The sequence below is a fragment of the Callithrix jacchus genome, chromosome 11 (genome assembly GCF_049354715.1).
Source record: "Callithrix jacchus isolate 240 chromosome 11, calJac240_pri, whole genome shotgun sequence".
NCBI lineage: Eukaryota > Metazoa > Chordata > Mammalia > Primates > Cebidae > Callithrix > Callithrix jacchus.
Genome location: NC_133512.1, coordinates 62,558,217 through 62,584,390, shown reverse-complemented (window position 1 = coordinate 62,584,390; position 26,174 = coordinate 62,558,217). Strand labels below are relative to the sequence as shown.

General features: G+C 42.1%; 1 protein-coding gene across 11 annotated transcripts in view; it reads right to left on the bottom strand.

Moving 5' to 3' along the window:
- The window catches only part of TMEM243 (transmembrane protein 243), a 150,811-nt gene that overhangs the window by 17,675 nt on the left and 106,962 nt on the right, over window positions 1–26,174 (bottom strand). For 4 of the 11 annotated variants that reach the window (XM_078342975.1, XM_078342976.1, XM_009002544.5 and 1 more), the window contains 3 exons: window positions 19,261–19,420; window positions 10,576–10,686; window positions 8,993–9,285 (listed from right to left, as the gene is read on the bottom strand). In XM_078342975.1, the coding sequence (XP_078199101.1) occupies window positions 8,993–9,070 (78 nt within the window). In that variant the 5' untranslated portion in view covers window positions 9,071–9,285; window positions 10,576–10,686; window positions 19,261–19,420. Of the gene's footprint in view, window positions 1–8,992; window positions 9,286–9,929; window positions 10,184–10,575; window positions 10,687–19,260; window positions 19,421–26,174 lie in introns of those variants that run through there. The other 7 variants (XM_078342973.1, XM_035253941.3, XM_078342974.1 and 4 more) reach the window with 5 other exon arrangements.

Here is a 26,174-nt window from a genome sequence, read left to right as displayed (position 1 = left end):
ATAAGCTATGGAAAACTTTTCAATTTTGAGTTGGTCTGGCGATAATTTCCAGGCCTTCTCCCCATAAGCAGTTGCAGAAATAAAAACTCTCTTCCTCCCCAGTTCATCTGCATCTCATTACTGGGTCACAAGAAATAGCAGCCCAACCCTCGGTTTGGTCTGGGAACAAAACCTCCTGGCACTTTGTTCTTTATTTTATAAAAAGCTCATTCCCATTTTATACTCACTACTTACCCTCCCTACCCACACGTTCCTCAGGTCACTGAAGACAGTGATTGTCTTCTCCTGGGAGGGGCAAAGAACAAGGCAACAAATTCAGCATCTATTAAATGAAATGTCCAAAGGGTGCTACTTCCTACCACTGTTTAGCTGGGCTGAGTGATTCAGACCCTTGAGCCACATCCTGCAATTCTGCCTCCAAAGTTCTGCATTTCTCGAGAAAACTTAAGGGTTCTAATACCATAAATAAAGTTTGATTCTTAGAAATGACTTTGCGTCTCTTCTTCCAAATCACGGTGGAAAACTTCTTACCATAAAACCTGTGGAAGTGGCCTAGCCAGAAGCCTAAGGGGCCAAAAAAAAAAAAAAAACCATACTGAGAGGATGCAAAATGTGGGAGAAGGTTTATTTTGAGCCCAGTTGAATCAAGAAACCTCAGGCTCTGTATCCAGGATTTAATATGGGTCCCTCAGAACAGCATGGCTCTCCCTATACAGGAGCTTCCCCTCTCACCATCATTAGAGACAACCAGAGGGATAGCCGCCACATACGTGGAAAGCAAGGTGACATTTCTGTCTCACTGGCTAACTCTAGGACACAGTAAATTATGACCCACAGGTATTACTGTTCTGAGACTTCCCAGAGCAATGTGGGACTTTGAACAGTGCCAAGAGCAGAGGTGGTGCACAAGAAAGCATTTATGAGAATTCAGGCACGCCCACCCTTTACAACTTTCACACTCAATTCTCTCCCAAACACATGACTTCCACTGCTATATGTGGACCTGTATTCAAGTTACAACTTTTAAGCCTTAGTTTTCATATTTGTACAATGGTCTAACATGGGGGGGGTTGTGATCGAAGATTAGAAGAGAATACACATAAAGCCACTACAACAGAGTAGCTGACATTCAGTAGAGGGTCAGTAAATGGCAGGTAATTTGGTATTTGCCGTATTTATACCATATCTAAGGGGGAATCTTACCAATGAGAGATCAAGTTCCTCAGAGCTGACAGAGAGCTGAGCTGGCCCCACACCTTGGCCTCAATTTATACAGCAGCCCCAATTTCAAATGCATTCCACCGTTCTCATAGGGACACGAAGGTTTATCCACCCACATGTTCCTTCAGGAGCTTAAAAAATATGGTCACTAAACCCATACATAGCCTATGAGCCAACCATAAGAAAAAAGTGACTCAATTCAGTAAGTCCAGGATATTACCAAAGATGAGCAAAAATCACATATAGAAGAAAATTCAGTAGACCATCAGCTTCTTTGAGGCCAGGCCTCAGTTTAAGTTTTTATTTTCTTAAATACAATATTATATTTACCACTGTCCTCTGCTATATATAGCTCAGCAGAAAGAAAAAGAAAGAGAGAAAAATGACTGTAATTACATGAGAGCTTGAAGCACCACTTCCTGTTTTGAGATCTAGCATATCCAGGTTTCTAAACAGCAGTCCCTGACTTCTACTGTGGGTTCAGAATGTCCCAAGAATGTACGTTACTTTTTGATAATGCTAAATTCTCGCTTTGCTTTAAACTTAATATACACGAAATCAAGAACTTGGTAAGCCGTTGTCCCTAGGGCTAAACAGTCTACAAAAATGAGGAAACTGGCACCTGCCATTTAAGAAGAGCTTATTCTCTAGTTTGGAGGCAAGAGTTGCATGAGTCCCTCATAGCACAAGGACTAAGTGCCAGGGGGCATCTCTGACAGCCAGGCTCACAGAAGGAAAGAGAGAAGAGGCTGGATTGCAAGGAAGGTTCTAAAGTGAGGAATCAGACCGAGCAGAATTCAAATATTTAGGTAAGAGAGGATGCAACAGAAAGGAGAGCAGCATTTGTGAAGAGCAAGGAGGCAGCTAAAGGAAAGGGGTCCCTGGAGAGGTAATTAGCCTGGACTGGGCTTACACAGAGCAAGACTCAGGCCAGTGCATCTCAACCCTTCCTATGCACCAGCATCCCCTGAGGACCTTCCAGAAATACCAGTACCTGGGACCCACCCCCAGAGATTCCAGTCCACTGGTCTAGGGGTTAGAGAGAGAGAACTTACAGTATTAAAAAAAAAAAAAAGTTACGACATTTATTTTTCCTAATTACTTTTTTAGCACAAAAAAAGGCGAGGTTGTTTTGGCAAGCTGAATGAGAGGATAGGAAATAACTGTTTCCCCTTTGGGTGACCAGCTCTCCTTTAAGAGATACAGCTGTGCTTGGATGATCACCTAGAAGCTATCTAGAGGAAATATGCTAAAGCCTGCACTCCTCAAGAAAAGCACACTGGTAGCTCTAAGACAGGAGCGAAAGGGGCTGTCAGCAGCTATCTTAATCATAGTGAGGGAATGTGTTCTCTTTCCGGGTCCAGAGGGGGGCATAGTTTGAAAGGCAAGAACTTCCCAGTGCCATGTCCCCCTCCCACCTCTCTCCATCCAGGAGATTTAACTGTTTATGTTTGAATTTCACAGGCCTGAGAAGAAACTCAGAGTCAATCACTCCAGCGGAAGTTCTAAGGAACTCCTTTCATTGGCCAGGAGTCTTAGAGAAGGTGGGGGTTCCTCCCAGGTTAAAAATCCCCTTCTTCTACACCTCTTCAGACTGAATGTTTGGGTCCCCTTCCACGAACACTCCCTCCATGGAAGCCGTCTTTCTCTCTCCTGGATTTCCCCTCTGGAGTCCCCTTCCACACTCTCTCATGGAAGTCTGTCTTCCCCTCCTAAACTCCATCTCTCTCTATTCCCTTCCACTCAGTATGGAAGCTCTTTTTCTCTCCTGGATTCCATCTTTCTGGATTCTCTCACTCGGTGTGAGAGTTAGCTGTTTGCTTCTCTCTCCTTCTCCTGTTTCTCTCTCTTTAAATAAAATCACTTTTCTACAAATTTTTTGAGTCCAGCATTTACTGCACACTGCGCCGTGGTCCCCTCTCTCATTCTTGAGAGGACGGGAGACCAAGAACCTGGAAAACATCCTCTCAGGTGAGCTGAGGGCACCCTGAACCCCAATATTACAATAGGTTTATTCTTTACCTTCTTTGCATTTTTAGACATTATTTTATCACTATCCCTACTGAGCCTTGTATTTAAGCAACAACAAAAAAAATGGCATGAAGTAGCAACTCTAATCTTATGTGATTATTTGCAGAGGCCAAATGCCTCAAGTTTGAATTGCCTAACATTAATCATAAAAAGCCCTTGCTTTTCACCATCTTTGTTTGCTTTTTTTATTGGAGGAAGGGGGATAAATGAAGATACTTTTGTCTTTGAGGAACCAAAGATCTGAGCCTCAGAGGCCACTAACTTGCCTCCTTCACAGAGGTTCTCCTCCCACTATGGTATCTACTGGGGAATTCAGTGTATGTACCTTCTCTCCAAGTCACAAACTTCATATATCACATCAAAGAAAGAATAAAGGGGCAAGAACTTGGTCACCACCCTTCTCAAAGGATGGGTCACTAATTTTGTGATCAGTGAGCATCCACAGAGTGGACTGATCTAGAAACTGGTTTCGCTACATCGCACCACGTGGAGAGTTCATTCATCCTTTTCCCATTTGCTCTAGCTATGGGATGCTGCTTTGCTTTCTCCACTGAGAAAACCATTCTCTCCCACCCCTTCTAGGTTTACCAGTCTAGATGAACTGAAACTGATTTCAGATGATTCCACAGCCAGCTAACAAGTCGAGATCAAGACTGACTCAGGAGCCCAGAGAGTAATTTAGTGCCCTTCTAACATAGACAGTGGGAAAGAATGCCCAAGCCGTGTGTTATACTAAAGCAAACTTTTACAGGTAGTTGTCGGCAGAAGAGGGGAGACTACCTCCAGGTTTTACTTCACACTAGGGGACAGGAGGGGAGGGAAAAGCAGAGGAAGGAAATTTACTGAACCATGGAGCCAGAGGTAAGAACTGGGTAAGGCACTGAGCTAGGGCTAAAAAGGCCACACCACCTAAACAGTTTAGGAAGTGCTACCTACCCACCCTCACCAACTAGAGTCACAATGAAAACTGGCATATTAAACCTTCCAGGAGTCCCACAATAAAAAAAAATGTTTCATAAATGCAGCTATGGAACCACCATGACTAACACTTCAGCTGCTGTATAACTAAACTGTCTGAAATGGCTGGGATCCTTTATCAGGTTGTCTTCAGGCTTTGGAATATTTATATATACTTGAGACCCTGGGGTGGGACACAAGTCTAAGCATGAAATTGGTTTCACGTATATCTTGTATACATAGCTTGAAAGGCAAATTTTATACAGTATTTAAAAAATTTCTGTGCATGAAACAAACTTTTTGTTAAGTACTTTTGCATGGAAATTCCCACTTGTAACTTCAAGTCAGTGCTGGAAAAGTTTTGGATTTTAGAACATTTCATACTTTGGATTTGGGACATCAGCCTGTATTAGCCATATGTAGTTGCTGAGCATCTGAAGCATGGCTAGAGTGAATTCAGGTGGGCTGTTAGTGTAAAATACATACGGGATTTCAAAGGCTTAGTACAAAAAAATTGTAGAAATATCTCAATTTGTTTTTTGAGACAGTCTTGTTCTGTCACCCAGGCTGGAGCACAGTGGAGCAAGTCTGCAGCTGGGACCACAAGTGGGTTCCACCATGCCCCCATGCCCAGCTGTTTTTTTTTCCCCCTCATACTGACAGGATCTCCTATGTTGCCCAAGTTGATCTCAAAATCCTGGGCTCAAGTGATTCTCCCAACTCAGCCTCTCAAAGTGCTGTGACTACAGGCATGAGCCAACGTGCCCGGCTAAAATTTTTTTTAGTATTGATTATATGTTGAAATGATAGTATTAATATTTTGGAAATATGGGGTAAAAGTTATTAGTACTTCATTTGTTTATACTTTTTTATATGGCTACTAAGAAATATAAATTACATATATGGCTGCTCACATCATATTTCTACTGGATAGCATCTTTCAGAAAATGCTAAGCCACAACACAGACTTGGAAACTTCAGATAGTTCTTACCATCTTGGTATCTGTGCCATATTTCTAACCTGAAAGAGAAGTATTATAGTGCAATACTTGGGAATGGTTTAAAAAAGATGTAAAAATCATCTGGGCATTCAAACTAGGATTCATCAGACAGCCAACCTAACAACATAAAAATTCCATAGGTTTCAAGGAATGAGGTCTATGTTTCCTACAAAAATGAACACCTTTCCTTTTTTGTCAATAAACCCTAGGATGGGCACAATCCCAGCACTTTGAGAGGCCGAGGTTTGAGACCAGCTTGAGGGCACGAGTTTGAGACCAGCCTAAGCAATACAGGAAGCCCCATCTCTACAACAAATTAAAAAGTTAGCCGGGCTTGGTAGAAAGCATCTATAGTCTCAGCTACTCAGGAGGCTGAAGTGGGAGGATCACTTAAGCCCAGGAGGTGGAGACTGCAGTTAGCGGTGGTCGTGCCACTGCACTCCAATCTGAGTGACAAAATGAGTCCCTGCCTCAAAGAAAAAAAAAATCCTTTAGATATTTATGGAATAGAAAACTGTTTCATTTTGCCTTTCTATGACTATGCCTGTAAAGCTATTCCTAGATAGAAATACACTTGGAATGAACAATTTTCATGCTGAAGATGGAATCCGGGATTTCAGTAACTGAAATCACTATGTGCACCCAGCACAAAGACAAACGTTCCTTGAGTGATTTCCCCAACAGGATGCTGCTCAAGGCCAACTTGGTTATATATTAATATTCATTGTTCTATAATAGATTTCATTATCTCTCAGTCACCTCACGACTTGAGGCAAACCACTTTAACTCCTATGTTCTGTGAAAGGGCCACAGGTTATACAGATGTCTGGAGTGCTTTGAAAAGCAAAAACTGTCTAAGTTACTACTGACCTCACTATTCAACTCATGAAAGGAAGCTGGTGAAACATTACCAGAGGAAACCACTTTTATGACTGAACAAGTAACCCTCTCTGAGGGTTCTTCCACTTCCTTAGTTGTATAACAGAAATAAGAATACCCATCTCACAAAGGAAGCTGATGATCAAACAAGGGAAAGCTGAATGCCCACCATGTTGCCCCGCACCAAGGAAACACAAATGCACTCTTCTCTGCTCTTTGAGCTTCAGTTCTCTTTGTCTTACAGTTAGAGTTTGCACCTAAAGTTGAGAGGCTATTTCTATCAGTTCTCATAAAGCAAGTAAGATTACAAAATGCACAGGAAACCACCTGTCAGACTAGGACAGGAACTGGGCTTTATGCTTCCTCGATTTTCTCAGAACTGGTAGTTCACTAACAGCAAGTTTCCACTGTCAAGTGGCTATTGTGTCATTTCCTGGCATGTAAAACAGCAAGCTGGAGACATCCACACACAAGGGCAAGTGATGGGTTTCTCAGTGTCCCCAGGACCCTGCTCTAACAGTTACTGTCCTCTGTGGAAATGGCTCTACTGTAACATGTCCTATCCTTTCACTACTGATTCCATTCCTGGGCCTCACCCTCCTCAGGCCCTCAAATCTTCATTTGCTGTGAACACACATGGATGCCTCCCTTCTCTCCAGTGTAGCATCTCCGTTTGTAAGATACATGTCTTTTCCCACCCTCAGACTAGGGGTCTCTCTCCCTTCTTTATTCCATGGATTTCTCTATGTCCAATCACCCTGTTCACTTGATAGAGAGAGCTAAAGGGAGAAGTATTGAGAGATCAGGAATTAATATGTATTAACTTTTTTCTCTGAATAGCTGAAGCTATGATTACAATGCCCTAAAGTTTCCTAAATAATCGCAGTGTGATATATTCTTATAATAAGTAAATATGCAACAAAAGATTCATTTGAAATAGTAAAGTTCTTGGACGGTTTTCAAATGGATCATGGGCAATAGGAAACTTAAGTCATTGGACGTTTTGTCCCAAGCTAATTAGAAAAACATCAATATTTCTAAGTGTCTGCATAAATGGATGAGTCCATTATCAAAGTCATCTACCTCTATAATTACAAGAGCAATGGGTGAAAAGAGGTCAGGGGTCTGGATCACCCAGACCCCCAATCTATGTACTGAAATATGTCGGGGATGCCCTCTCTTAGCTCTTGAGACCGATGGACAAATTTCCCATACAAAAGCAACCAGTTCTCGTCTCTACCCCAACATGTCTCTGTCATAGCACAGATCCAACCACATAACGCTTGTCTACATTTTTTTTCCTCACCTGACAGGGTTCATTGGCTCCCAAGGGCTAAATACATAATGCTCAATAACGTTTGCATAAGATGGAACATCTACTAGAGGAGGTATGCGTCTCAAACCAGGAGCACTGTGGTCTGGGATTACACAAAGCCACAAGATGAACAAGGTGCATCTTCCTGGAGATAGAATTTAAAATGCTTTCCATATTAAAACATTTTGATTGAAAAGAGAAAGTAAAATCCATGTGGAGTTTAAAAAATAAAGTAGTCGGCTGGGCGCGGTGGCTCAAGCCTGTAATCCCAGCACTTTGGGAGGCCGAGGCGGGTGGATCACGAGGTCAAGAGATCGAGACCATCCTGGTCAACATGGTGAAACCCCATCTCTACTAAAGATATAAAAATTAGCTGGGCATGGTGGTGCGTGCCTGTAATCCCAGCTACTCAGGAGGCTGAGGCAGGAGAATTGCCTGAACCCAGGAGGCGGAGGTTGCGGTGAGCCGAGATCGTGCCATTGCACTCCAGCCTGGGTAACAAGAGCGAAACTCCGTCTCAAAAAAATAAAAAAAATAAAGTAGTCCTGTGGCAGCCTCACAGCTTCCAAATTCAGGGCTATCCTCCAGACTGCTAGGTGTACCAGTTCCCTATCCTGTCTGCTGGAGGGCTCCTGCCAAAACTAAGAAATCCTGGAAGCTCTGGACTCTACATGTGCATTACCTTTCGAGAGCTGAAAGCAGTTTATCAAAAGTCCAAGATCACCAATACCACCTTTTTTTTCCGTTTAGGCCAGTCAAGTGGAAGCAGGGGGATTGGAGAAGGAAAAAAGAAATCTGTAACTGGCTGTGATCAGTTGGCAGCAACACTGCACTGGGACAAACCAATGCCACTTTCTAGGTGAAAAAATAAACTAGGCATATCTTGCCCAAAGTACTCAGAAAGTTAATGCTGACAACAGAAAAAGATCTCTCCTCAATTGTTGGCCCAGCACATCACATAATTAATCCTTTTTAAAAGATGTTATGCTTTTTAAAGTCTAGAAAAATGTACGATAGTTTGTTTGGGTTCAGGGACCCTTTGATCACTTCCTGGAATGGAAGCTATCATTGCTAGAACCCCTCATCTCAAGTCCCTCCCCTCTTTCCTTGCTTGCTGCTTCACTGCTCAGCAGCAAACCCTTAAGAGTTCTGTAAACAGGAATCAGAAGCACCCCTTTTCTGCTCTCTCAGGAAGCTGTGGGTGCACACCTGAAGCCTTTGGAAAGTCAGTACTCCTGCTGAAGGTGCAGCTGTGCAACCACTAAATCAACCTCCCCTCCAGAGAGGCTTCCGCACTCTCCAGAAGGGCTTCCAACCACCCAGAACTTTCTGAACTTTTCTGCGGCCTTCAAGGCTCTTGGCCAACCATGTCCGAAAGCAGGCGACAAGTGGCCGGGCAAACATCCTGAGAGGGAAGCGGGATTGCAGAACCAGCTTCCTCCCTAAAAGTGCTTTAAGGAGCAGCAGAAAGACCCAGCCGGGACTCGGCGGGAGGGCGGGCGGCAAACACCCTTCCTCCCATCCGCTCCTGGAGCCCTAGGGCGCGAACACACCCCCATCCGCTCCTGGAGCCACAGTCCGAACTCACCTTGGCGGACGTCTCCCCGAACAGAGGTCTGTTATCAAGGCCACTGGTGCCGTAGGTCCTGGTAGCGAAGTCCTCCATTTTGGGGTTTCTTCACTTTCCCCAAGCCACTTAAAAGCAAGCCAGCATGACGTCCCGAGCTCTCAGGTCCACCGCCGCAAGCCTCCTCCTCACGGCTCCCGCATAGCCGAACCTGAGTGGTCAAGGAAGCGCTGGTGCCGGCGGTGGGTGGGCGCTCACACACGAAGAATCCGTCCGCTCTGCCCCGGCCACGCGCACCTCCTCATCTACAGCTGCTGCCGCAGGAAGTGAAAGGAAACAAACGCTGCGTGGCGGACTCTCAGCGGGACGCCCCCGCCCGGGCAGCTCCCACTTCCTCAAATCTCAGCCCTTGGCGCCGCACGGCTCTCCGCCCCCCGGGTCCCTAGGGCAGCGCCGCCCGCCGCTCGCACCCGGCTGAGGTTAGCACAGCGAATCGCTGTCCCCCCGCGCCAGAGTGACTCCCATGCCTCGCCCTCCCGCATTTTTTACACGGTAATTTCCCATGTTTTCTCAATTTTCTACAGTGAGCACGTATTCCTTCACGTTCAAGGGAGAAAAAGTTTATTGGAAGAACGCATTGCGAACCCCTCTCCTAGCCCTCTGCGCCTCCCCTGCTCCGTTCCCCAGCGGCGGGAGAAGTGAAATTGCGGAGGCACAGCCCAGCGCTCCGCACACCCCTCCCGCAGCGCAGCGGGTTCAGGTCGCTGCCGGGGCCGAGCCGAGCAACTTGGATCCGTCTCCGGTGTTGCAGCTACCCACGGCCGGCGTACTCGCCGCACCTCCCGCCGCTGCTCTCGCCACGCTCTCTGCCGGAACCGCAGCAGGAGTATGGTCTGGGCACAGCTAGAGGGAGAATCCCGCCTCGGCCCTGCCCAGATTGGCCCCGCTCCCGCCTAACCTGGGCATCCCCTTGGAGCCAGCACACTGGGGAGCCCTGGCCTCGCCGGGGAGCGCGGGCCCTGGGTCCACACTAGCGCGGGGATTCGGTGCCGCGGCCGGGGGATGCGGGCCAGATGAGTGAGAATAGACCTTCTTCGCTGGCCGAAGGTGGGCTCGCAGTCCCGGCGCAGCGCTGCAGATTCCTTCTCCGCTGCTTCTCAGCTCCCCCGACCCGGACCCGCGGCCTCCGTCTACAGCCTGCCCGGCCAGCCCAGCCCAGGTCGCGTCATAACTGAGGCCACCAATCCCGCTGGCCGAGGCGCCACATTGGCTGCGGAGCTTTATTTCTTGAGGTGCCAGCTTATTATTCCCGGTGGGGCGGCCAATCTCCGCGGCTACAGGTTTCTCAGCTTCTTAGTAATTAGCGTCCGTGCGATCCACGTGGGCAAAGCACATTTCTGCAGATAACCTTACACCTGGCTGAAATCATTTTAAAAACAATCAACCTGCTTTAACTCCCTCAGTCTTCGCTTAACGAGGACAGAATGGCAGTCACTGGTAATTTTGGTTTAGGGTTGTTTGCATATTTGTCTTGCTTTGTTCTGTGACAGAGATCTTATGTTGTTTACAGAAACACTCAGGAGGCAGTAGTGCTAGATACTTACTTGACTTGTCCACTCATGCCGCCAGTGATGGTGCTGACTAAGCAAGTTTGCAGCAATGGAGCCAGTGCTTCCCGTGCCAATCTCCTCGTCCAGGCTTTAGGGCATAGACAACTGGAAGTGAACAGGTCATGAAAAGTAACAACGTCACTCTACATTTCGAATCATATATAAATATTAGGAAAAATATACAGCTACGCTGGATTATCAGGACGCTATATAGCACCTAGATTGAAGAGAACTATGAAAACGTTTGTGTGCAGGGAGGGTCTGGGTTGGAAGTTGTACCCACACAGCATTTAGAATCCAAGCCATGATTCCAGGCATCCACCCAGCAGTTTACGACAAGGGATGGCCTAAAAACCTTGTACATACATAGATCTGGAATTTGCAACACGGAGTAGAATTAGTATGGTGCATATCTGATCTACAATTTATATATTTTACAAATCATGTTTGTTCGTTCAGGACTTTCTGATAAAACAGCAATCCTGCATAATCCTGCACCCAGTTATCTTAGAAGATTGACTGGTCGTACAAATAACTTTATACACTCACATTCAGCCACGTTCAACAACATACTTTTGAGAATCTGCTATGTACCAGACAACTACCAGACATGGTAATACAGTGATGAAGACACAGGCATAGTCATAGTCTTGAAGCTAGAGTGGAAAACAGAGATGCATAATTACAATCTACAGAAAAGAGATATGGTGGCTATGAGCACAAGCTTTGAGGTTAATCGTTTCTGCCCTAAAACTCTGATACCACCAGCGACAAGCTATGTGATCTTAGACAAGTTATCTAACCTCTCTTGAGCGCCTTCAAATGTAAAAAGTGAAGATCAAAATAAGTGGAACTATAGTGTCTATGTTCAACTGGTTTTTTAAAAATGTATTTAATAAAGAATATATAAGACACCAACAAATAGTAGGTATCCAAATGGTGGCTGTCATAAATGGTGACAAGGGCTGTGAACTGGACACAATGGGATGCTATGGGGATACATGGGAGGATACCCAGTAGTTTCAGGTGGCAGGAAAAGTTTTCCCCAGGAAGTCTTCTAAATGAAGACCCAAAAGGAGTGTGAGTTAGCCAAGACAAAAAGGAGAGGCAAAAAGCCAGTCTAGAGAGTTCAGATATCTATGGAAGGCATGTTTGAGGTGGATGGTTGAGTAAGGTATCATGACTTTTCCACTCTAGAGCTGCTTATTCTTGTCTCATCAATATTCTGTGCCTCAGCTCCAATTGTTTTCCTAAAAACCAGCTTCCTCTGCTTCCTCATGATCACTACTTTCCCAAAACTTCAACTTGCATATGCCCTTAGTTTGTTTTGGTGCTAAACTCAAGGAGAATGACCTTACAGCTCCAGTGTCCACCACTTCTTGGCAGGCCCAGTCTCTATTTCTCAGTTCAGATTCTCACAAGGAGTTTCGATTGGCTCAGTCTGGATTATGGATGGATTTATAGTTGCATCAAGCTCTTCACCCCCAGGCAGTAGGAGGGACCAAGTAGCACCTAGCCTCTAAGGTCTGAAGGTCTCCATCAGCCAAGTGGGATAGAAGAATATTTAAAAGATGACAGTATATGCAGAAGTCAGTGTTAAGATTCTCCAGTGACTTGTGCTCAAAGTATGGATCTCTAGACCAACAGCATGGTCATCACCTTGTTAGCAATGCAAAATTTCTTTCTTCCTTTTTTTTTTTTTTTTTTTTGATACAGAGCCTTGCTCTGTGGCCCAGGCTGGAGTGCAGTGGCACAATCTCAGTTCACTGCAACCTCCCTCTCCCAGGTTCAAGCAATTCTCCTGCCTCACTCTCCCAAGTAGCTGGGACTACAGATGTGTGCCACCATGCCCAGCTAATTGTTGTGTTTTTAGTAGAGATGGTGTTTCACTGTGTTAGCCAGGACGGTCTCAATCTCCTGACCTCGTGATCTGCCTGCCTCAGCCTCCCAAAGTGCTGGGATTACACATGAGCCACCTTCCCCGGCCAGGAATGCAGAATTTCAAGCCTCACCCCAAAGCTACTGAATGTCAATCTACATTTTAATAAATACCCAGGGGATTCACATGCACATTGAAACTTGAAAAGTCCTTATTTCATCCACTTTTATTTTTACAAATTGGACCAAGCCTACATAGTTTACTCTTCTAATACCATGACTTTTCAATTCTTCTTCTTCATTCTGCTTCAGCCACTCATTCCCATTTCACATTTTGAACTTTGTTAACATTCAGAACAGTGCCAAGTCCGAAATAAATCCAGACTGTTTGGTGAGCCTTAGCTTCCATTTCCCTCACTCATGGTCAATATATCATTTATTTGGCCACCTTAGTACCTCTGACCCTTTGGTCCTTTGACTTTCTCCTGGTATATCTACTCCTCTGTTTCCACTTTCTTCCCATTTAGATTCTGTATTGTATTACTCTGATTTCTCTTTTGATAATATCTTCTTTTGCCTCATTTATTTTATCACCCCTGTGCAGGAAGTTCCCTGATATGTTAATCCTTCTGTGTTCTTAACACCTGTAACTAACTAGGTCTAGTGAGGCTGGAGGGAAGAAAAATCATAAATGCCCCTGATTGCAGTAATCTTAAATTGAGAGCAGCAAACCTCAACTGTGCCCTTAAAATCATCTGGAAATCCTGCGTTTCCTAGGCAACCCTCTTTCTGTGGTCTACTTTATTCAGATTCCTGGCCTCTCTCTGCTCCTCCTTTACTCTCAGCAGATAACTCAGCTGCTTACTTCACAGGGAAGAAAGAGAAGCTATCAGATGGGAATTTTCTCAACTCCCCAACAAACCCATAAATTCACCTATATCCAACCTTTTCCATTATTCCTCCTCTCCATTAGAATGGAAGAAATGCTTGCCCATCTCTCATATTTTATGTCCCATTGCATTCCATGATCACAGAAGTCTCGCTATTCTGATTATAATTTTTCTTTGAAAGGCATTTAAACATGATCAGTTCCAACCATGTTAAAAACAAACAAGCAAAAAACAAACAAAAACTTGCACTGAGCCCATGTCTCTTTCTGGCTACCACACTCTCATCACACCCTTTGTAGAACTCTTGGTTGGCTATACAGCCATTCTTCTCCTTCCCCTTCCCTAAAAGCAGAGCCTCCCACCAAACGTAAAGGAAAAACACACCATATAGTCACTTTCTGAGACTCCCTTGCAGCTGTGGGAAGGGATATGAGTGTTTAGGCCAATGAGTCATTAGGACAAGTCCACTGGAGGCTTTCAGGAAGGTTTTCTCCCTGGTAAGAGAGAAACCTATGAGGAGAGTTACCCTCCTAGACATTTTCATGTTGAGGACATGATATTTGGAGATGTTTCCAACATCTTATGTGCTGAGTCTGTCCCACAGACTCTGGCTAAGTGATGAATGAAAGGAGCACTCAGACACAGGTATGCAGTGAAAGAGCACTAGGGGTTTGCCCAGAGTGAACCATCTTGACAAGCTGGCACTGCTCACTTTTATTCAGCACGGACATAATGCCAAAAGCCTGGAGCCAACACAATCTGTGGTTAAGTAATCTTGTTGTTCCCACTTTCAGGGAGCAGTCTCTCATGTGGATGATCAAAGGTCAGTTTCCAGACAACGTAAACAAACCTATTTAGATAAACTCCCCTGCATTTCCTTGCACCTACTTCTTGCCCTCTGCTTTGGGGTAAGAGAACAGCTGCCTTCAGCTTATTCTCCCTGGACACTTCGCAAAGCCTTCTGACCTTTCAAAAGGTCTGCTTCTTTCCCTATAGCTTCTTTTACCACTCTAACCTATCCCCCACACTTATGACCATTAAGGGTGGCCAAAAGTATCCCAAAGAGGCCAACCAGAGTCTAAAACTATGAACTACCCACCTCTAGCTTCTTATTACACAGTGTGTGTGTGTGTGTGTGTGTGTGTGTGTGTGTGTGTGTGCGCGCGCGTGTTGAGTGGAGATCTCTATTGTATAAGCCACTTTTAATTTGGATATTCTCATACTTACAGCTGAAAACATATTGATAACATATTTAAAGTCCAAATTTCTGTAGGAAAGTCCATACAGATCATATCCACTTCCTTACCTCCCACATTTGCCTCAACTCACTGAAAGTCTGGTTCACTTGTACTACTCCATGAGTATTCTCCTATGAAAGTTCCAGTGAGGACTTATTGCTGAATCCAATGGGTACTTTACAGTCCTTCTCCCACATGGCCTTTCTGCAGCATTTAGCATTGAAAAATCCTGGAAATAATCTTCACTATAGCTCTTCTGCTCTTCCTTTCCGCATCTCTTAAATATTATCTCCCAGGGCCTTGTTCTTGGCCTTTTTCTCTTCTCATAACATGCTTTGCAAGAGTTAATTACATCCATGGCAATAATTAATACACCTCTATGCTAACTTCTCAAACCTATATGAATAGACTTCCACAATTTGGCAGGAAGCGTGTAACTTATAAAACACTTTTAAAGTTAAATTATTCATTTCAGGTGCAGTTTAACTGTGTTTCTCTGCTTTCATTGTCTCCACAGTAAAGCTATCACAGTGGAGAGAAGTGGTTCTGAATTCTGGCTGGACAGTAAAACACTTGGGGAGTTACTTAATAGTCCCAGATTATACCTAGACCAATGAAATCGGAGTCTCTGGAGATAAGACTCAGTGTAATTACTTTTTTTCAATTCCCTAGATGGTGTGGTGTGAGGCCACCAGAATCTCTGGGGTACTGAACTCCTGGTTGAGCCTGAAGTTCTTCTGTGGATTCTCACTCTATTATCTGACAAGTAATAATGTAGACTTTGGAGTCAACAGACCTTGGTTTGAATCCTGTCCTAACCCTCACTAGATGCATACATTTAAGTGAGTTACTTAACTCCTATCAGCCTCAGTTTTTACTTTCGTGAAATGAATAAAACAATACTTGTCCTATAAGGTTTTATGAGAATGAAATCAAATGATGTATTTTAAACATCTGACACAGTTGACACTGTAAATTATGCATATTACGCATCTACTAAAATGAACATTACAACAGTTGCAGCAAAATGGAAAAATACATATGATATAATGTTAAAGGACAAAAGTAAATACAAAGTAGACTTTATATAGTATAATTGTGTAAGATACCTGTGCATATTGTGACATAACAAGAAATATGTGTTTGATCGCCACCCCCAGATCACAGCATAGAGCTCCCAAACTCCTTAGAATGTCTTGGGCAATAGAAGCACCTTTTGTTTTAATGAGGCAGCTCTTGGTGAGTCCCTAAATAGCTTCGGGATGGGGACTGATCACCAGAAAGACCAAACCATGATTGAAAGCTTAGAACTTTCAGCCCCATTCCCGTATCTTCCAAGGAGGAAGAGGGGCCAGAGATTGAATTAATAATTGATCATGCCTATGTGATGAAACCGCCATAAAAAATCCCTAAGAGATGGGGTTCAGAGAGTTTCCAGGTTGGTGAACACATCCACATACCAGTGAGTGGCACACCCCAATCCCACGGGGACAGAAGCTCCTGTACTCAGGACCCTTTCAGACTTTGCCTTGTGTACCACTTCATCTGCGTATTCACCTGTATCTCTTATAATATCCTCAATGATAAACTAGTAAATGTAAGTGTTTCCCTGAGTTCTGTAAGTCACCATCGCAAATCATCAAACTTGAGGAAGGGCTTATAGGAATCCCTGATTTGTAGCTAAGGCAGGCAGAATTTTGAGTCAGTGGGGATGAACTACTTGAAATTGGCGCCTGAAGTGGGGGTGATATTTTGAGACTGAGCCCTTAACCTGTGGGGTCTGTACTAACCCTGGTAGTGTGAAAAGCTAAGTACTGAATAGAGAAAAAATGTTTTTCCTCTTTAATTAGTGTCAAAAGTTGAGATGAGAATGAGTAGAAAAAAAATAGTGTTTATTCTTTTACTGTATGAAACAAAACTGAAAGGGAGCATGAAAACTACAAAAATGGGAATGACTTTTACTACTCTTTCTCTTTTGAAGTTCTATACCTTTGTGAAAAGACAAGAAAACTGGCAATGATGCATTTATGCCCCTTTATCTTTTTTCCCCCTTAAAGTATGCTAAGTAAGAACAGGTATCACAGGATTTTTCCAATAGCCAAGTGCAGGAGTATTCAGAAGCTGAAAGTCAACAGAAGGTGAGGGAGGAAGGAACTGAGTTAAAGGAAAAAATCAGAACCCAATTCCTGTCAGGGTTTAAATGGGAGCAATGTAATTATCTACATGCATTCTTCGCTGGTGTATAGAATTATATCAAATAGCTGGATGTAGGGAGGGTCACAGTCAGTGGAGAAGTTGGAAGACCTGTGCTTTCACTTACTAGCAAGAGGAGAATATATCAGGTAAGCAGAAGTTGGAAGATGTGTGCTTCTCTCCAAGCAGAAGTTGGAAGACGTGTGCTTTCTCTCTCTTCCTAGGGCCCATGAATGAGAGGAGAGTATACCAGGTAAGCTGTGCTTGAATCTTGCTGAACTGAGATGTCTCTTAAAGGGCAGGAAGTAGAGAGAAACACATGTCTTCAAACTTCTGCTTTGAGTGTGACCCTCATAACCTCACTCAATGGACTTCAAGAAGAAAGGCAAGGGGATAAACCAAATTAAAATGGGAGGAAGGCTGCAGTTGCAATGAAAAGTAGCAGAAGTAGAGTAAGGGAGAAAGTGACTTTCAGCAGCACAGGAACCAGATGGGAGTAATTGCTGGGGGTGCACATAGTCTGAATAGCCATGTAATGGGAAAATTGATTCACAGATATGAGGAACTTAGGAACTGCAACAAATTGCACACATCAATCTGTATGTGCTCCTAAGTGTAGGTAGGATCTGTGGGCCTACTGATATACTTTTTGAATAAAAGGAGATTTCTACATATCCCTTACATGTCAGGTAGGTGCTACAGAATAACCACCTCCATAACTGGGAGACTTGAGCCTGGTCTGAGCTGGGGAAAGTCAGTGTTGGTACCAATTTCCCCATCTGTAAGAGGAAAGATTATATTCTACCCTGACTGATCTAAAATGCTAATACACTAACTGGGGATGGTGGCACGTGCATGTAGTCCCAGCTATTTGGTAGCCTGAGGTGAGGGGATCACTTGAGCCCAAGGAGGATCACTTGAGCCTGGGACATCAAGGCTACAATGAACCGTGATTGCACCATACACTCCAGCTTGGGTGACAGAGTGAGACCCTGCCCCCCGCCAAAATAACATAATAAAATAAAATGCGAATACACTTTGAAATAATTAGAAGATCTATTTTTAAATTTTTATACTTTTGCACTAGGCATGGTGGGTCTGGCCTGTAATCCCAGCACTTTGGGAGGCTGAGGCAGGAGGATTGCTTGAGGCCAGGAGTTCAAGACCAGCCCTGGCAACATAGCTAGCTCAGGATTTGCACATGCTTGTAGTCACAGTACTGGGGAGGCTGAGGCAGGAGAATTGCTTGAGACCAGGAGTTCGAGGTTTTGGTGTGCTGTGATCACACCACTGCACTCCAGCCTGGGTGATAGAGCAGCAGCTTGTCGAAAGGAAAGGAAAGAAGGAAGGAAGGAAGGAAGGAAGGAAGGGAGGGAGGGAGGGAGGGAGGGAGGGAGGGAGGGAGGGAAATATTTTTAGATTTATATGGAAGTTGAAGAGAGAGATAGTACAGGGTATACCCTTCCTAGTTAATGTTAGCTTCCCTAACATTAACATTCTATTAATATGAAACCATGGTACATTTAACAAAACTAAGAAAATTAGCATTGGTATAATACTATTATCTAACCAGGGGTGCCCAGTCTTTTGGCTTCCATGGGCCACATTGGAAGAAGGAGAATTATCTTCAGCCACACATAAAATACACTAACACTAATGATAGCTGGTTAGCTTTAAAAAAAATCACAAAAAAAATCTAATAATGTTTTAAGAAAGTTTATGAATTTGCATTCAAAGCCATCCTGGACCACATGTGGCCCAAGGGCCATAGGTTGGACAAGCTTAATCTAAACTGCAGGTATTATTGAGAGTTCTCTATTTTTAAATAAGACTGCTGTGTAGTGAGACCTGTGTCCTTGAGCAAATCTCAGAGGCTGTCTCTTATGTCCACTAATAAATAATCAAATCTCTTCTCTCACAGAGTTGTCATGGGAATTAAATGAGATGTACTAGGTGAAATAGATTTTTACTCTAAATTCTATTCACTGGAGTAAGCCACAATGGATAAGAGGCAATTTTTAGATGTTTTAATAATTCACTTGGCAGTGCTACTGAAGCAGATAAAGTCTGCAGCACTGGTCTATCATACATTGCTGAAATTTGTTGTTCTCAATTTGAAATTTGCTGTTCTCAATTTGGAAGTGCAAAATTTGCACAGAGAAATTAGAGAAATACATTCATTAAGTCAATCCTCTCAAATATGAACAAATAGATTCTTGAACAGATAATTTCCTAAAGTGCCTACAATAACTTTTGGAGTCTTCATATATGTATTGTTTTTAACTAATTAATTTCATGAGTCAGGAATTTGGAAATATTTAAGAACAGGTAAATCATTTTTCAGGTTTTGAACTACATTTTTTAAGAAAGCTTGGGAAAAAGTAATGGGACTAACACCAGTTATTATTTTGTTATTTCATTCAAAATCTAGAATATTACTGATAATAATTTTTAGTAAATTATTTATAATTCAACCATACCTTTAGAAGATGTGTGTACCAGACCCAGGCGTTTTTTAAAAGTTATTCATTTAGTCTTAGGAGTGTCCATTTTCTTCACTGTAAAACGTGCACAATGGAATAGTTTTTCAAACCTCCTTGAGACTGACATCATGCGACTGTTTCATCATAAGGGAGAGGCCTAACATTAAAGGGGAGAGAGAAATAAAAAACAAAGTAAATGTAAATGCAGTTCACGGATGCAGGGAAGTTATAGCCATTTTTCACATAATGATATTATTGGCCTTTTTGTTTTGGAGGGAGTGGTGGTTTAAAGTCATTTTCACAAAGGTATTTTCTCTGTGATAATTTTAAGCACAGCACGACACAAACACTGCACACACTCAAGCTTAAACCTGCCAGCCTTGTTGTAGGTGACTTTCCCATACTATTTAAGTTGTTCTCTAAAAAGACACAACAGTAGGGTAATAACATTCCTTTTCTTAGAATAATGCCACTCTAATTTTTTAAGGAAGACTAGACAGGAATACAATCTTATTGCTTAAACATTCAGCTTCACAGTGAAAAATAAATATCTGAAGAAGTTAATGATATTGCTTAACATATCTATGACATCTTTTTCTAATAATGGGCAATATATATCAATTTAACCTTTCAAGTATAAAAGGATGGGCCTGGTGTGGTGGTGCATGCCTATAATCCCAGGGCTTTGTAAGACCAAGGCAGGATGATTACTTGAGCCCAAGCACTTGAGACCAGCCTGGACAACATAGGGAGACCCCCTTCTTGAGCCTAAGTGCTTGAAACCAACCTGGGCAACCAACTCCACTCTGGCTCTCAGAGCTCCTCTGTGTGAGTAGGATATAGTTGCCCACAGTGGTAACCTCCTTAGTAACAACCCTGAGCTGGCCTCCTTTCCACCCCCATCTCAGTTCCCAGCTCCCCTACTGGGTTTTTGTGGCACAATTTCCAAATCAACTACTTGCATTATAGTCCATACCTGAGGGTGTGCTTCTGGCAAACAAAATTAAGACACTATGATTCTATTTGTATGTGATTAGAAAATAAGTAGAATGGCATTGAAGGCATACTTCAGAGATACTAAAGATTCAGTTCATGAATATCATAATAAAATGAGTCACACAAACGTTTTGGTTTCCTAATGCATATAAAAACTATGTTACACTATACAGTAGTCTATTAAATGTGCAATAGCAATATATCTATAAATACAATGCCCACACTTTGATTTTGAATGACTGTATTGCTAAAATATGCTAACACTCACTTGAGCCTGCAGTGATCCTCAGTTATCTTTTTGCTTGTTGTGCTTCAATGTTGATGGCTCCTGACTGATCAGGGTGGTGGTGCTAAAGGTAGGGATGGCTGCAGCACTTTCTAAAACTAACACAATAATGAAGTTTGCTACATCAATTGACCCTCCCTTTTACAAGAGACTTCTCTGAAGCATGCAATGCTATCTGATAGCAGTTTACCCACAGTAGAATGTCTTTCTAAACTGAAGTCAGATCTCTCAAACTCTGCCAATACTTTATCAACTAAATTTGTGTAATATTTTAAATCCTTTATTATCATTTCAACAGTGTTCATAGCATCTTCACCAGAAGTAGATTCTATCTCAAGAAACCACTTTGCTCATCCATAAGAAGCAACCTCATTTATTGATCATGATACTGCAGCAATTCAGTCATATCTTCAGATGCCCTTCTAGTTCTAGTTCTCTTGGTATTTCCATCATATCTGCAGTTATTTCCTCCACCAAAGTCTTGAACCTCTCCAAATCATTCGTAAAGGTTGGAATCAATTTCTTCCAAACTCATGTTAATGTCCATTTTTGGATGTCCTCCCAATGAATCACAAATATTCTTAATGGCATTTAAAATGATGAATCCATGTTGTCTTTCTGTGTGAGAAAAATAATATAATATAATATAAATATAATATAATATAATATAATATAATAATGGGTCCTTTCCAGAAGGGGTTTTGTTGACTTTGCCCAGATCCACGAGAGGAATCACTATTTATGGCAGCTGTAGCCTTATAAAATGTATTTCTTAACTAATAAGACTTGAAAGTCAAAAATGTCCCTTAATCCATGGGCTGCAGAATCGATGTTGTGTTAGCAGGCACACTGTCAATGAACAGTAATATTTGGACAGGTATCTTTTTTCTCTATGCAGTATGTCTCAAAAGTAGGCTTAAAATATTCAGGAAACCATGCTGTAAACAGATGTACTGTCACCCAGGCTTTGTTGTTCCATTTATAAAGCATAGGGAAAGTAGATTTTTGCATACTTCTTAAGGGCCCTGGAGTTTTCAGAATGGTAAATGAACGTCGAAGTGAACTTATTACAAAATCAAGAGAGTCAGCCTGTCCTTTATAGACTTAAGCTTTAAAGCCAGGCATTTGTTTCTCCTCTCTGGTTATGGAAGTTCTAGATGACATCTTCTTCAAACAGAAAATTGTTTCATCTATACTGAAAATCTGCTAATGATCTTAGCTAGATCTTCTGGATAACTTGCAACTTCTACATCAACACTTGCTCCTTTACCTTGCACATTTATGGCACAGAGAACATAAGTCTGATGACTCAATCTCTCATAGCTTCTAACTTTTCTTCTGCAGCTTCCTCACCTCTCTCATCATTCATAGTATTAAACAGAATTGGAGCCGGCTCTGGATGAGGCTGTGGCTTAAGGGAATGTTGAGGATAATTTGATCTTCTGTCCAGACCACTAAAACTTTCTCCATATCTGCAATAAGGCTATCTTGCTTTCTTCTCATTCATGTGTTCACTGGAGTAGCTCTTTTAATCTCCTTCAAGAACTCTTCCTTTGCATTCACAACTTGGATAATTGATCCAAGAAGCACAGCTTTCAGCCAATCTCAACTTTTGACATGCCTTCCACACTAAGCTCAAACATTTCAGATTTTTCCCTAAAGTAAGAGACATGTGACTCTTCCTTTCTACTTGAACACTTAGAGGCCATTGTCAGGGGAATAACTGGCCTAATTTCAATGTTGTTGTGTCTCAGGGAATCTGAGGAGATGGAGAGAAATGGACAAAGTGCTGGTCAAGGGAATGGTCAGAACACAAACATTTATAGATTAAGTTCACTGTCTTATATGAGTGCTGTTTGTGGCACCTGAAAGCAATTAAAATAATAACACCAAAATCACTGATCACAGATCACCAAAATAAATACAATAAAAGTGAAAAAAAGTAAAATGTTGTGAGAAATACCAAAATGTGGTACAGAGACATGCAGTGAGCACGCATTGTTGGAAAAATTGTATGCATAGATTTTCTCAATGGAAAGTGACTACAAACCTTCAATTTGTAAAAGATGCAATATCTGTAAAGTGCAAAGAAGTGTGCCCAAATATTATTTAGAGGAGGTAGATAGCTAATGGTTAAGGGTACAGAAGCTTAAGCTGGACTGCCTGGGTTTGAAACCAGGGTCTGCCACTTATGAACTATGTGATTCTGAGCAAATCACTTACTTCTCGTGCCTAAGTTTACCTATGTACCTCATATGGTTGTTGTGAGGATTAGAGTTAACACAGGTGTATTAGTTTATTTTTGCATTTCTATAAAGGAATACCAGAGACTGGGTAATTTTATAAAGAAAGGAGTTTTAATTGGCTCATGGTTCTGCAGGCTGTACAAAACACGATGCTAGCATCTGCTTCTGGTGAGGCCTCAGGAAGCTCCCAATCATGGTGGAAAACAACAGGGGAGCTGGAGTATCGCATGGCGAGAGTGGGAGCCAGAGAGAGAAAAGTGGGAGGTCTTGGACTCTTTTAAATAACCAAATCTCCTGTGAACTGAGTGAGAATGCACTCATCACTGAGCAGAGAGTGCTAAACCATTTGTGAGGAATCCACCCCCATGATGCAATCACCTCCCACCAGGTCCCACCTCCAACACTGGGAATCACATTTCAACATGAGATTTCGAGGTGACTAACATCCAAATCATGTGAATAGGTAAAGGATTTAGAATAGTGTCTAACAAAAAGCAAGCACTCAAAGAATATTAATTGTTAATTTTATTAAAGACACATACAATTTCAATAAAACCATAAAGGTTAACACAAAATTTGGAATTATGGTTAATTATGGAAGGGAGGGAGAATAATAGGTTCAGGGAGGGTCACAAAAATATTAATTGTGTTCTATGTTTTAAACTTGAGCAATGTGGATGTATTTTTGTTGTTTTATTATGTTTTATAACTTACATATAAGATTACTTCTTTTAAAAGAAACACTTACTTCCTCCCAAGACTAAACCAGGAAGAAGCTGAATACCTGAGTAGACCAATAACAAGGTCTGCAGTTGAGGCAGCAATTAATAGCCTACCAACCAAAAAAAAATCTAGGGCCAGATAGGTTCATAGCTGAATTCTACCAGATGTACAAAGAGGAGCTGGTACCATTCCTTCTAAAACTATTCTAAACAATACAAAAAGAGGGAATCCTCCCTAACTCATTTTATGAGACCAACATCATCCTGATACCAAAACCTGGCAGAGACATAACCAAAAAAGAAAACTTCAGGCCAATATCTATGATGAACATCTATGCAAAAATCTTCAATAAAATACTGGCAAACCAAATGCAACAGCACATCAAAAAGCTTATCCATCACAATCAAGTAGGCTTCAACCCAGGGATGCAAGGCTGGTTCAACGTTCGCAAGTCTATAAACATAATCCATCACATAAACAGAACCAAAGACAAAAACCACATGATTATCTCAGTTGCAGAGAAGGCCTTTGACAAAATTCAACAGCCTTTTATGCTAAAAAAAAAAAAAAAAAAAAAACTCTAAATAAACTAGGTATCAATAGAATGTATGTCAAAATAATAAAAGTTATTTATGACAAACCCACAGCCAAGATCATATTGAATGGGCAAAAACTGGAAGCATTCCCTGTGAAAACTGGCACTAGACAAAGGTGCCTTCTCTCACCAGTCCTATTCAACATAGTATTGGAATTTTTAGCCAGAGCAATCAGGTAAGAAAAAGAAATAAAGCATATTCAATTAGAAAAAGAGGAAATCAAATTGTCTCTATTTGAAGATGACATGACCGTATATTTAGAAGACCCCATCATCTCAGCCCAAAATCTCCTTAAGATGATAAGCAACTTTGGCAAAGTCTCAGGATACAAAATCAGTGTGCAAAAATCACAAGCATTCCTATACACCAATAACAGACAGAGAGTCAAATTATGATCAAACTCCCATTCACAATTGCCACAAAGAGAATAAAATACCTAGGAATGCAACTAACAAAGGATGTGAAGGACCTCTTCAAGGAGAACTCAAGGAAATAAGAGAGGACACAAACATATGGAAAAATATTCCATGCTCATTGTTAGGAATAATCAATATTGTGAAAATGGCTATACTGCCCAAAGTAATTTATAGATTCAATGCTATCCCCATCAAACTACCATCAACCTTCTTCACAGAACTGGAAAAAACCACCTTAAACCTCATATGGAACCAAAAAACAGCCCACATAGCCAAGACAATCCTAAGCAAAAAGAACAAAGCCGAATGCATCACACTACCTGACTTCAAACGATACTACAGTAATCAAAACAGCATGGTACTGGTACCAAAACAGAGACATAGACCAATGGAACAGAATAGAGGCCTCAGAAGTAACGCCACACATCTATAACCACCCGATCTTTGACAAATCCGACAAAAAGAAGCAACAGAAAAAGGATTATGTGTTTAATAAATGGTGTTGGGAAAACTGGCTAGCCATGTGCTAAAGCTGAAACTGGACCCCTTCCTTACATTTTATACAAAAATTAACTCCAGATGGATTAAAGATTTAAGCATACGACCTGGCACCATAAAAACTGTAGAAGAAAGCCTAGGCAAAACCATTCAGGACATAGGCATAGGCAAGCACTTCATGACTAAAACACCAAAAGCATTGGCAACAAAAGCCAAAATAGACAAATGGGATCTAATTAAACTAAAGAGCTTCTGCACAGCAAAAGAAATAAGCACTAGAGTGAACCAGCAACCAACAGAATGGGAAAATTTTTTTACAAGCTACCCATCTGACAAACAGCTAATATCCAGAATCTACAAAGAACAAAAAGAAATTTACAAGAAAAAAACAAACAACCACATCAAAAAGTGGGCAAAGGATTTGAACAGACACTTTTCAAATGACAACATTTACGTGACAAAGAAACATAGGAAAAAATGCTCATCATCACTGGTCATTAGAGGAATGCAAATCAAAACCACATTGAGATACCATCTCATGCCAGTTAGAATGGCGATCATTAAAAAATCTGGAGACGAGATGCTGAAGAGGATGTGGAGAAATAGGAATGCTTTTACACTGTTGCTGTGAGTCTAATTAGTTCAACCATTGTGGAAGACAGTGTGGCGATTCCTCAAGGATCTAGAACTAGGAATACTATTTGACTCAGCAATCCCATTACTGGGTCAATCCCATTACCCAAAGGATTATAAATTGATCTGTTATAAAGACACATGCACACGTATGTTCATTGCGGCACTGTTTACAATAGCAAAGACCTGGAACCAACCCAAATGCCCATCAATGATAGACTGGATAAAGAAAATGTGGCACATATACATCATGGAATACTATGCAGCCATAAAAAAGGATGAGTTCATGTCCTTTGCAGGGACATGTCTGAAGCTGGAAACTGCCATTCTCAGCAAACTAACACAAGAACAGAAAACCAAACACTGCATGTTCTGACTCATAGGTGGGTGTTGAACAATGAGAACACATGGACACAGGGAGGGGAACATCACACACTGGGGTCTGTTGAGGTGTGGGGGGCTAGGGGAGAGATAACAGGGGGTGGGGAGATTGTGGAGGGAAAACATTGGGAGAAAT